The sequence below is a fragment of the Coregonus lavaretus genome (assembly GCF_964263955.1).
Source record: "Coregonus lavaretus genome assembly, chromosome: 8".
Taxonomy (NCBI): domain Eukaryota; kingdom Metazoa; phylum Chordata; class Actinopteri; order Salmoniformes; family Salmonidae; genus Coregonus; species Coregonus lavaretus.
In genome coordinates, this window is record NC_139995.1 from 54,724,045 (window position 1) to 54,737,309 (window position 13,265).

General features: G+C 40.1%; 1 protein-coding gene across 1 annotated transcript in view; it reads right to left on the reverse strand.

The window, feature by feature from the left end:
• Positions 1 to 3,764: 3,764 nt before the first annotated feature.
• The window catches only part of LOC311134096 (protein phosphatase 1 regulatory subunit 1A-like), a gene marked incomplete at both ends in the record, with an annotated part of 66,712 nt that continues 57,211 nt past the window's right edge, over positions 3,765 to 13,265 (reverse strand). The window contains 2 exons of the mRNA XM_084167685.1: positions 3,765 to 3,850; positions 4,281 to 4,427. Of these exons, the coding sequence (XP_084023811.1) occupies positions 3,765 to 3,850; positions 4,281 to 4,427 (233 nt within the window). The remainder of the gene's footprint in view (positions 3,851 to 4,280; positions 4,428 to 13,265) is intronic.

The window sequence follows — 13,265 nt, forward strand, 5'->3', positions numbered from 1 at the left end:
GCACCTCGGGGGTTTGTCGTATATGGCCAATATCCCACGGCTAATGGGCTGTATCCAGGCACTCCGCGTTGCGTAGTGCATAGGAACAGCCCTTACCATACATACCACACACCCTTGGGCCTTATTGCTTAATTATAGCATGGATTGTGATTGGAATAAGATGTTTTGCTTAAACAAGTAAACACAAACACTTGTCCAATTTCAACACTTTATTGTATCAAACATTTTTTGGGGGGATTACATTTGTAATCATTATCAAGTCAAACAAAGTTTAACCAAGATGCAGATATAGATGGATTTGATGTACAGTAAGTAATTTATAACTAATAAAATAAATACACAATAATTTATGGTGTTCATACATTGAAAATGAATTACAAGTTAATCTTTTTTCAAATGTAGAGTGTTTATTGCTAAATAACTGGAAACGTTCTAAAAGCAGGTTTGATTCCCGGGACCACACATACATAAAATGTATGAACACATGACTGTAAGTATATTATTATTATGTTGAAATCATTACACCTGTCAAATTCAGTAGACCTCTTTCATTTACATAATGTCGTTCATTTGCTGTGTACTATACATACAGTACATTGACATAACAGGCCTAATCTGTTATCACTGACGTAACAGGCCTAATCTGTCATTACTGACGTAACAGGCCTAATCTGTCATCACTGACGTAAAGGGCCTAATCTGTCATCACTGACGTAACAGGCCTAATCTGTCATCAAAATGACATGATGACACTGAAGAGTATTTTGTCTAAAATGTCACCAAATCAGGACCCTAATGTCACATCAGTGAACAAGAGTATGGGATCGATCCTGTGGAAAATAAATACAATGACTAAAGATAAAATAAGTTACGTATGTTTCTGGACGTTGTTATGGTACAGAAAACAATATGATATAGTTATATACTGGTAGTGAAATAAAAACTCTGGTTAGATGTACAGTGAGGAAAAAAAGTATTTGATCCCCTGCTGATTTTGTACGTTTGCCCACTGACAAAGAAATGATCCGTCTATAATTTTAATGGTAGGATTATTTGAACAGTGAGAGACAGAATAACAACAAAAAAATGCAGAAAAACGCATGTCAACATTTTTATAAATGGATTTGCATTTTATTGAGGGAAATACGTATTTGACCCCTCTGCAAAACATGACTTAGTACTTGGTGGCAAAACCCTTGTTGGCAATCACAGAGGTCAGACGTTTCTTGTAGTTGGCCACCAGGTTTGCACACATTTCAGGAGGGATTTTGTCCCACTCCTCTTTGCAGATCTTCTCCAAGTCATTAAGGTTTCGAGGCTGACGTATGGCAACTCGAACCTTCAGCTCCCTCCACAGATTTTCTATGGGATTAAGGTCTGGAGACTGGCTATGCCACTCCAGGACCTTAATGTGCTTCTTCTTGAGCCACTCCTTTGTTGCCTTGGCCGTGTGTTTTGGGTCATTGTCATGCTGGAATACCCATCCACGACCCATTTTCAATGCCCTGGCTGAGGGAAGGAGGTTCTCACCCATGATTTGACGGTACATGGCCCCGGCCATCGTCCCTTTGATGCGGTGAAGTTGTCCTGTCCCCTTAGCAGATAAACACCCCCAAAGCATAATGTTTCCACCTCCATGTTTGACGGTGGGGATGTTGTTCTTAGGGTCATAGGCAGCATTCCTCCTCCTCCAAACACGGCGAGTTGAGTTGATGCCAAAGAGCTCCAACACTTTCACCCAGTTCTCCTCTGAATCATTCAGATGTTCATTGGCAAACTTCAGATGGGCCTGTATATGTGCTTTCTTGAGCAGGGGGACCTTGTGGGCGCTGCAGGATTTCAGTCCTTCACGGCGTAGTGTGTAACCAATTGTTTTCTTGGTGACTATGGTCCCAGCTGCCTTGAGATCATTGACAAGATCCTCCAGTGTAGTTCTGGGCTGATTCCTCACCGTTCTCATGATCATTGCAACTCCACGAGGTGAGATCTTGCATGGAGACCCAGGCCGAGGGAGATTGACAGTTCTTTTGTGTTTCTTCCATTTGCGAATAATCGCACCAACTGTTGTCACCTTCTCACCAAGCTGCTTGGCGATGGTCTTGTAGCCCATTCCAGCCTTGTGTAGGTCTACAGTCTTGTCCCTGACATCCTTGGAGAGCTCTTTGGTCTTGGCCATGGTGGAGAGTTTGGAATCTGATTGATTGATTGCTTCTGTGGACAGGTGTCTTTTATACAGGTAACAAGCTGAGATTAGGAGCACTCCCTTTAAGAGTGTGCTCCTAATCTCAGCTCGTTACCTGTATAAAAGACACCTTGGAGCCAGAAATCTTTCTGATTGAGAGGGGGTTAAATACTTATTTCCCTCATTAAAATGGAAATCAATTTATAACATTTGTTTTTCTGGATTTTTTTGTTGTTATTCTGTCTCTCACTGTTCAAATAAACCTACCATTAAAATTATAGACGGATCATTTCTTTTTCAGTGGGCAAACGTACAAAATCAGCAGGGGATCAAATACTTTTTTCCCTCACTGTATGTAGTGGGGGGAGTACAGAACTAAGGGGTGGGTAGTGCTAAAGTCATGCCATGAGTGGTCTGTCAGTAGACACGTAAATAAATGTTGTTTTAATTTAAAAGGTCAAAGTTTAGCCAGAGTCCTGTCCAATGAAAGGTCCCTTCATCAGATCTGTCATGGGGACTTCAGGGACTCAAATGGACGGTCCTCTGAGTATATAAATAAATGTTTGGTATACCTCCACTTGTAAGCCATCCAGCCCTGGATTTTTCCCGGACTTAAAGGCTGTAATTGCATCAAGAAGTTCCTCCTCTGTAACCTGGCCTTCACATGCGTCTCTCTGTATGGCTGTTAATTTGGACTCAAACACTCTGATCTCTGCTCCAGATTTGATCATTGATGATTCCAAGGATGCATCCCAAATAGCACCATGTCCCCCAAAATACAGTAGTACACCACCCCATATGTCTCTGGTCAAACGTAGTGCACTATTTGAGGAATAGTGATGCAGACTCTGACTGCCCTGTGACTAAAAATAGACAATGTTATTGCGTCTCAATGGAACAATATTCCAGGCATCATGGCACCAATATCAATAAGGACTGCATGCTGTTGTTGTTGTTGTTGTTGTTGTTGTAGTTTATGAGAGTCTCTTTTAGCCCACCAAGGTCTAGTCTCTTCAAGAGTCCTGGACGGAATCTCTAAAACATCAAATCAATCTTAGAATAACCTTGAAAGAATATTTGGATTTATGAGTATTATGCATATTATACATTTGAGTGCTAAGCTGTTACAGTTTGTGTATACAACTAAAAAAAAAAATCAGGAAAAATAGCCAAATATTTCCTGTCCTGGTTTGGAACTTCACATCAGACAATGGGTTACATGTTAGTGGGGGCAATCAAATGAATAAAGCAATAGAAACAATAAACTGTATAATAAACTCATTGTTATCCCTTTATATAGGATTTGGACTAACGTAAATAAAGGCCTAGTCATCTCTCCACCTGCACGGTGTAATGCCTGGCCAGACAGACACCCTGATGTCTCCATATCTACAGTGTGTCTGTCTATCGAAAGGATGATCAGTTGCTGTCTGTCTGTTGACTGTAGTTATTGACTGAACGTAAGGTCCTAAATGGCACCCTATTCCCTACATAGTGCACTACTTTTGACCAGAGCCCTATGTAGAGAATAGGTTGCCATTTGGGACGCAAGACAGGTTGGTATGGAGACTGTTCCATGGTTCTACTTGTCTTGTTTTTCCTGGCTGGGTTTCTTTGTTTTCTCCTCTGCCAGTGGACTCGCTGTGGGTGCAGCTTTTGTGTCTGCGGCTGAAATATTGGACACGTACGCACACACACACACAGGGAGAGAAAGAGGGAGAGAGAGAAAGAAAGGAAGATAGAGAGATCAATCAGTGAGATAAGGCTATATATTTCAGAGCTTGTGATCTTATTCCTACAGTATTTCAAAAATATTGATCTACGTTCAATTTTAGAGTTAGTATGCAGTATTTTCTTTATTTTATATTCCAATGTTGGCAAAAAATTCAAACTATTGCAGGCATATTGTAGAAAGTTGCTGTGTTCCAAAGCACTATCACAGATGTTTGCTTCATTATTATCCAAAATGAAGCCAAATAGTTTAACAGATGAAAATAAACACTGTCTGGCTGAATTCTAAAGATTCCCATTGATGATATCAAAGGGATTAGGATAGTGTGATACTACTGTCTGCCATGGTTGCAGGGACTCAACCTACCTGCTTCTGTGTGTTGTTGTTGTTGTTGTTGTTGTTGTTGTGGTGATGATGTTGCTGCCATGGGAACGGTGGAACATCCTACTTCCTCCTTGGAGACGGAGCACTCATATCCCCCTGCGGCTTCTGATAGACTGTCCTGTGAAAACTCTGCTGGAAACACAGAAAGTGTCCTTTATAGAATAGATGTGGTAAACAGGTCAATGGAATGCAGACCGTGGGAGATAGAAGAATGATGCCGGATTGATGCACATTCAACCAATCTGATCTAACAAAGTGGATATTCTTCAAATCCGTCATGATTGCTATGATTGTAACAGGCCCACAATGTGGTTACTAATTCATTGGATATGTGTGTCTGCGAGCAGGGGTTGTGAGAGGGAGCTTTCAATTTGTGCAGATATGGGATATACATTTTAAAATAAATTATAAATATTGTTTATTTATTTATTGTCTTATCATGATGGAACGGTCCCCAACCCTGTACCCTAGACACCAACCTGAGTGACCCACACACTAAGGAGAAGTCCTTATGTGTTTTATAGGCCTATTGTAAGTAGCCTATATGCAGCCAAGACAGAAAGATAAATACGGTCAGAGACCCACTAAAGCAGCACCGCCCCCTCAAGATTCAGAGCCTGCCAAGCAGGGTTGGTCCTAAAAAGCCAAAGCCCCCTGATGGGTGCATAATATACAAGGAAATTCTCAAAGCTGCTAATGAGAACCTTGACGACCTTGTACCTAGCTGGTGGAGATTCCGGTGGGGTGCTCCCACCCAGGTAGTGGCAGTGCTGGCAACACTAGCTTCAGTAACCCATGTGGAGGGGGTCACACTCGGACAATCAGAGAGGGGGCACATTATTGTGGCCCTGGTGGCACAAAATAATCAAAGGTCTGACAGAGATGCTGGGGAAAATGGTCACAACGGGGGACCAGCGTGGGTGTGTTTCAGGGGAAGGGAGTGTATTTTTTTGCTAAATTTTGACTACCTTCTCAAACAGATGCAACTGTATATGCATTGGCACATCAAGTTATTTCTTGAGTTGGGCTCGGGATGGAACAAGTGTTGAACGTCTGAGCTTGTGTTTTTTTGTGGGGGATAGGGATCGAGTTTGTATGAGTATGTGTGTGTGTGTGTGAATGTATCCCACATCTGTTGCTATGGGGTAATGATGTTAGGGACAACATAGGATGAATCACAATAATTGTTTACTTGCAAAAAAAAATTTTTTTGTAATGGCAATCCTGGTTATAGGTAACAATCCTTCACATTAACTTTATTCCTTATTACGCATATTATTAGTTAATTGTGGAAATTAATATATGCACGATTTGTTTACAGTATATACAGTCCATATACAAGTCAAGGGGCCTGAATACTTTCCGAATTCACTGTATATATATATTTTTATAACTATATATAATACAAATCGAGGTGAGGGCGTTGGAAAGGCTTTTGGCAGTTGATCTGCTTCTGTTCTGTGGGTGGCATTGTGTGTTCTTTTTGAAGGATGGGTCCCGGTCTCTCAGGGGCCCTGGGATCTGGGGGGACGGGGGTGGTCTGCCGGTCACTGGGATGACAACCCAACAATGGTACGTTTACAAACATATATTATGATGAATTGAATTGAAACTTGTTTCTCATTATGGTAAATTGTGAAATAAGTATAGACAGTTGTAATTGTGATGGCTTAACAGATAATAAGAAAATACTATCAGTATTTACCTGGCTAAAAGAGAAGGAATATAATATATATTGTTTACAGGAAACTCATTCAACAATTTTAGATGAAGTTGTGTGGAGAAAGGACTGGGGGGGGGGGGGGGGGGGGGGTGAAATATACTTCTCCCATGGGCAAAGAAACTCAAAAGGGGTGATGATATTAATTAACAATAATTTTGATCCGAATGTGCAAATTGTCCAAACAGATCTGCAAGGTGAATGGATGATTTTAAATATGTTATTGGACCATAAACAGATATGGCTCATTAATCTATACTGTCCAAATAATGATGATCCACACTTCTTTGAAAAGATATATAATAATTTATCAAACCTACAAGCAATACAATACTCTATTATTATGGTGGGAGATTATAATACTGTTTTAAAAACCTCAATGGACCGTAAAGGAAATCACACTACAAACTATCACCCTCATGCACTTAAGGAATCACAAATATAATGGATATATTGGAACTAGTGTATATATGGAGGCTTAAATATCCTGACCTTGTCAGATATACATGGCGGAGGCTCAATCAAGCTAGTCATCTTGACTACCTTCTTATGGCATTCTCACTGGCACCAAAAGTTTAAAAAGTGTTGATAGGGGACAGAATGCGGTCGGACCATCAAATAATTGGCATATACATTACTCTTACAGAATTTCCATGTGGGCGAGGATATTTTACATTTAATCAATGCCTATTTGATGATAACTTGTTTTTAACTAGGACAGAATAATTTATAACTGACTTTTTCCGACATAACATACAGTAGGTACAGCAGATCTCCTTATCGTATGGGACACTTTAAATGTGCCTTTAGGGGCCATGCAATTCAATACTCATCTTTAAAACAAAACTATTTAGGTCAAAATAGTTAATATTAACAAAGGAAATAGAGGGACTAACATAGAGGTACAAAATAAGTTAGAGGAAAAACAAAAAGAAATGGAGGAATTTATCATGTCACCCATGATTGTAATAAGTTCACCCATGATTCACCAAACTATATTTTGAAAGAAGAAGCAACGTACTTTAAGCATATGTTTTTGTTTCAGTCTCCTCCATAACCAAAGATAATTATATGGATTCTTTTTCTATTAATAATGTAAAATTAACAGCCATACAGAAAGACTCATGTGAAGGCCAAATTGCAGAGGAGGAACTTATTGATGCAATTAAAGCCTTTAAGTCTGGGAAAAATTCAGGGCTGGATGGCTTACAAGTGGAGGTATACCAAACATGTTTTTATATACTCAGAGGACCGTTACTAGCATGTTTGAACCATTCCTATAAAAATTGTAGATTATCAGATACTCAACAAGAAGGTCTGATTTCATTATTTCTGAAACAGGACCCAAGTAGTAAATATAAAGGTCCAGTCCATTAAAAACATTGGAGGCCACTTATACTTCAGTGTTGTAATGCAAAATGCAAAATGCATCGCGTATAGAATTAAAAAGAAGTTGTCGGATATTATTCATCCTAATCAGACAGGTTTTTTATATGGACTATACATTGGAGAAAATATAAGACAAGTACTAAAAACAACAGAACACTATGAAAAATCTGGGAAACCAGGCCTGGTATTCATAGCTGACTTTGAAAAGGCTTTTGATAAAGTACGACTGGAACTTATAATGGTCTGACGGTGATGTGGACATCAGTGGTGGTCAGTGCCGTTTCAGATGAGGGACGACAAAAAATTAAATAATGAGCCTGGCCTAATTTCCATTACAGCATTTTGGATGACTGTCATTCATATTCCATTCACCCAGTTAAATGTAACAGCAATAGATTTAGGCTACTACATGATACTCGAATTTTCCCTATACCCATCATGAGGTTGCTACAACCTAGCCTATGAATGAAAGTTTACAACGTAGGTGCACACAGGTCGAGAGACAAATTTGATGTGACAGACAGTAACACATGGACAGACAGTGACATTCAATACCACCTTGCACACTCTTGCCTGCATGTAGCTGATATTGGGTGTAATCATTAGTCCAACAGTTGCAAACAATAGTTTCTATTGGACAAATTCAGGTATGTTTATCCCCATTTTGTTCCGTTTGCTTCTGTTTAAGAAACGTTTTTCAACAGAATCGGCGGAATGAATACACCCCTGATCACGCGTAAACACAGTTCACAGTTTCATAGCAGCCACGTTGTATTCCTTCTCGTATCTACGTTATGTGGTCTCCTCCTTTCACCACTTCCCTTCGCTTGTGGACTTCAATGCACAACACATCAACTGTATGTGACCAAGCGAAAAAACCTTCCGAAACCAAACCGCTACACACAGCCTACATCGTTGTCAATATATTAACTAAAGTAACGTCATAGTCAACATAGCTAATATAACTAAAGCGTTAGTAAACCCACTACAATCATGCAGTAACATTAGAGTGTACAGTCAGTAAGCAGTTACACCGGTGGGCCTCAGTGACAATAACTTAGTCAAACCAAAAGCTTACCTTGACTAGGAAGACTTCCAGTGTTGTGTTGGATAGTCATAGCCAGCTAGCTAACATATCATCCCTCTGTTTGAGCTGGAGGCTTCAGTAAACTAGCTAGCTGCATTTGCTACCTAAGTAAATGAAACTGAAAGTGAAAGAAATTGACGAAATCTCTCTCTCTCTCTCTCTCTCTCTCTCTCGCTCTCTCTCTCTCTCTCTCTCTCTCTCTCTCTCTCTCTCTATTTCTTTCTTGCTTCTCCTTCATTTAAGAATACATTCATTTGTTCAAAACTGTTCAACTATTTTATTTCTCTCTCTTTGAGTCAACTACTCACCACATTTGATGCACTGCAGTGCTAGCTAGCTGTAGCTTATGCTTTCAGTACTAGATTAATTATCTGATCCTTTGATTGGGTGGACAACATGTCAGTTCATGCTGCAAGAGCTCTGATAGGTTGGAGGACGTCCTCCGGAAGTTGTCATAATTATTGTGTAAGTCTATGGAAGGGGGTGAGAACAGTGAGCCTCCTAGGTTTTGTATTGAAGTCAATGTACTCAGAGGAGGAGGGAAGCTAGCTGTCTTCCGGCTACACAGTGGTGCTACCCTACAGAGTGCTGTTGAGGCTACTGTAGACCTTATTTTCAAAATAGTGTGTTTTAATCAATTATTTGGTGACGTGATTATATTTAATATAGTTTTATCTAAAAAGGAACACTTTTTAAATGTTTTAAAATTTTAATTTTTATGAAATTCAGTGAGGAGGATGGTCCTCCCCTTCCTCCTCTGAGGAGCCTCCACTGGTGGACATACTCGGTATACATATCCCGTCAGAAAGAAATGATCTCAATACAATACATTTTAATAGAAAGTTAACAAAAATAGATAAGATCTTGCTACCATGGAAAGGAAAATATCTGTCTATTTGTGGAAAAATCACCCTGATTAACTCTTTAGTAATATCCCAGTTTACCTGTTTCCTTATGGTCTTGCCTACACCTAGCGACCTGTTTTTTAAAATATATGAGCAAATATGTTTCAATTTTATTTGGAACGTCAAGCCAGACAAAATTAAACGTGCCTATTTATATAATGAATATGAATTCAGAGGGCAGAAATTATTAAATATTAAAGTATTATACCTCTCACTAAAGGCTTCAGTTATACAAAAGTTCTACTCAAATCCAAATTGGTTCTCTAGCAGATTAGTAAGAATGTCTGACCCCGTGTTCAAGAATGGCCTTTTTCCTTTTATTCAGATTACAACCTCTCACCTTCGGTTATTTGAAAATGAAATAATCTCCAAAATATTGATATTTTTATAACAAGCCATAGAAAGTTGGTTGCAATTTCAGTTTAATCCACCAGAAAAGACAGAACAAATAATACAACAATGTATTGGATATACAGTGCATTCGGAACGTATTCAGACCCCTTCCCCTTTTCCTCATTCTGTTACGTTACGGCCTTATTCTAAAATGGATTAAATAAAACATGTTCCTCATTAATCTACACACAATACCCCATAATGACAAAGCAAAAACAGGTTTTTAGAAATTTTTGCAAATGTATAAAAAAACAAAAACAGAAATACCTTATTTACATAAGTATTCAGACCCTTTGCTATGAGACTCGAAATTGAGCTCAGGTACATCCTGTTTCCATTGATCATCCTTGAGATGTTTCTAGAATTTGATTGGAGTCCACCTGTGGTAAATTCAATTGATTGGACATGATGTGTAAAGGCACACACCTGTCTATGTAAGGTCTCACAGTTGACAGTGCATGTCAGAGCAAAAACCAAGCCATGAGGTCGAAGGAATTGTCCGTAAAGTTCCGAGACAGGATTGTGTCAATGCACAGATCTGCGGAAGGGTACCAAAAAATGGCTACAACATTGAAGGTCCCTAAGAACACAGTGGCCTCCATCATTCTTAAATGGAAGAAGTTTGGCACCACCAAGACTCTTCCTAGAGCTGGCCGCCCGGCCAAACTGAGCAATCTGGGGAGAAGGGCCTTGGTCAGGAAGGTGACCAAGAACCTGATGGTCACTCTGACAGAGCTCCAGAGTTCCTCTGTGGCAAAGGTTCAACTTCCAACAGGACAACGACTCTAAGCACACAGCCAAGACAACGCAGGTGTGGCTTCGGGACAAGTCTCTGAATGTCCTTGAGTGGCCCAGCCAGAGCTCGGACTTGAACCCAATCGAACATCTCTGGAGAGACCTGAAAATAGCTGTGCAACCTGACAGAGCTTGAGAGGATCTGCAGAGAAGAATGGGAGAAACTCCCCAAATACAGGTGTGCCAAGCTTGTAGCGTCATACCTAAGATGACTTGAGGCTGTAATCGCTGCCAAAGGTGCTTAAACAAAATACTGAGTAAAGGGTCTAAATACATATGTAAATGTTATATTTCCGTTTTTTATTTTTTATAAATTTGCAAGCATTTTTAAAAACAAGTTGTTGCTTTGTCACTATGGGGTACAATTTAATCAATTTTAGAACAAAGCTGTAACATAACAAAATGTGCAAAAGGTCAAGGGGTCTGAATACTTTCAGAATGCACTGTATTTGGCTGTTTTAGAAGTAGTCCCTTTTCAGGTTTAGAAGAAGTGACTCCTAAATGCTAACTCCTGTTTGTATAAATTGGTAGCATAGCTAGCATAGAGAAATTGTTGGTGGTAGTGAAAGTTGTTTTTAACTGTAATGGAATTGATTGGTGATGATGACAGGAACATGTCTTGGGGTTCACTTCCATACAAGCATTATAATCAGATTTTTACATCAACATAGTGTGAAATGCACATAAACAAAAGCATCATTCCCCCACACGTTTCCATGGCATTTACATTGTTTTGGTTGAGTTCCATTGATCTCTTTACCATATCTATTCATGGGTTGCACGTTTTGACACAATATTGTTTTGGTTCAATTTTAGGACTGATGCCAACTGAACATTCTACTCAATGCAGTCTCAATTGGTGCTAATGAAGATTGTCTAAAGTGCATTACTGTGGCTTGGAAACACAATTACATTTCAAAAGGAGGCAAAAAATTAGTAGGACAAGCTTTTGTTATCATTGTGATGTCTCCAGATTGACTTTAGATGCAGTTTAACTTTAGCTAGCTAGCTAAGATTGAGGGGAGAGCACAGACATTTTAGCTAGCTAACGTTAGCATGGCTAGCTATTTCTGACAAACTTTGCTTTGCCATTTCTCTAAAGTAAACTTGATGACAACACAATAATGGCAGTTGTTTTCTACAAATTATTTGTCTACTTTAGCATTGCCATCCTATTTCCAGGCCACCATAGTCATTAGCCCCAGTTCAGAAAGAATTGGCATTAACCATCAGTCAGACATCAATATGCTGCGGTATCTGTAGGACATTGATAACAATGGCAACGACACGATCGAGTGAAGGAGGTGCAACCCAAGAATAGAATGGCACTGACTGTTCAAATGTTCAAATTTCTATATTCCAAATGTTCTTTGGAATGTTCTAATTCCAATTCCATTGTTCTAGTTCCATTCCTGTTTTTATTGTATTGAGGAGAGAAGCACCTCTTCGTCTCATCAGTCGATTTGGCTTGGCATTTACAGTGGGGAGAACAAGTATTTGATACACTGCCGATTTTGCAGGTTTTCCTACTTACAAAGCATGTAGAGGTCTGTAATTTTTATCATAGGTACACTTCAACTGTGAGAGACGGAATCTAAAAAAAATCCAGAAAATCACATTGTATGATTTTAAATAATTAATTTGCATTTTATTGCATGACATAAGTATTTGATCACCTACCAACCATTAAGAATTCCGGCTCTCACAGACCTGTTAGTATTCCTTTAAGAAGCCCTCCTGTTCACCACTCAATACCTGTATTAACTGCACCTGTTTGAACTTGTTACCTGTATAAAAGACACCTGTCCACACACTCAATCAAACAGACTCCAACCTCTCCACAATGGCCAAGACCAGAGAGCTGTGTAAGGACATCAGGGATAAAATTGTAGACCTGCACAAGGCTGGGATGGGCTACAGGACAATAGGCAAGCAGCTTGGTGAGAAGGCAACAACTGTTGGCGCAATTATTAGAAAGTTCAAGATGACGGTCAATCAACCTCGGTCTGGGGCTCCATGCAATATCTCACCTTGTGGAGCATCAATGATCATGAGGAAGGTGAGGGATCAGCCCAGAACTACATGGCAGGACCTGGTCAATGACCTGAAGAGAGCTGGGACCACAGCCTCAAAGAAAACCATTAGTAACACACTATGCCGTCATGGATTAAAATCCTGCAGCGCACGCAAGGTCCCCCGGCTCAAGCCAGCGCATGTCCAGGCCCGTCTGAAGTTTGCCAATGACCATCTGGATGATCCAGAGGAGGAATGGGAGAAGTTCATGTATTCTGGTGAGACAAAAATAGAGCTTTTTGGTCTAAACTCCACTCGCCGTGTTTGGAGGAAGAAGAAGGATGAGTACAACACCAAGAACACCATCCCAACCGTGAAGCATGGAGGTGGAAACCTCATTCTTTGGGGATGCTTTTCCGCAAAGGGGACAGGACGACTGCACCGTATTGAAGGGAGGATGGATGGGGCCATGTATCGCGAGATCTTGGCCAACAACCTCCTTCCCTCAGTAAGAGCATTGAAGATGGGTCGTGGCTGGGTCTTCCAGCATGACAACGACCCGAAACACACAGCCAGGGCAACTAAGGAGTGGCTCTGTAAGAAGCATCTCAAGGTCCTGGAGTGGCCTAGCCAGTCTCCAGACCTGAACCCAATAGAAAATCTTT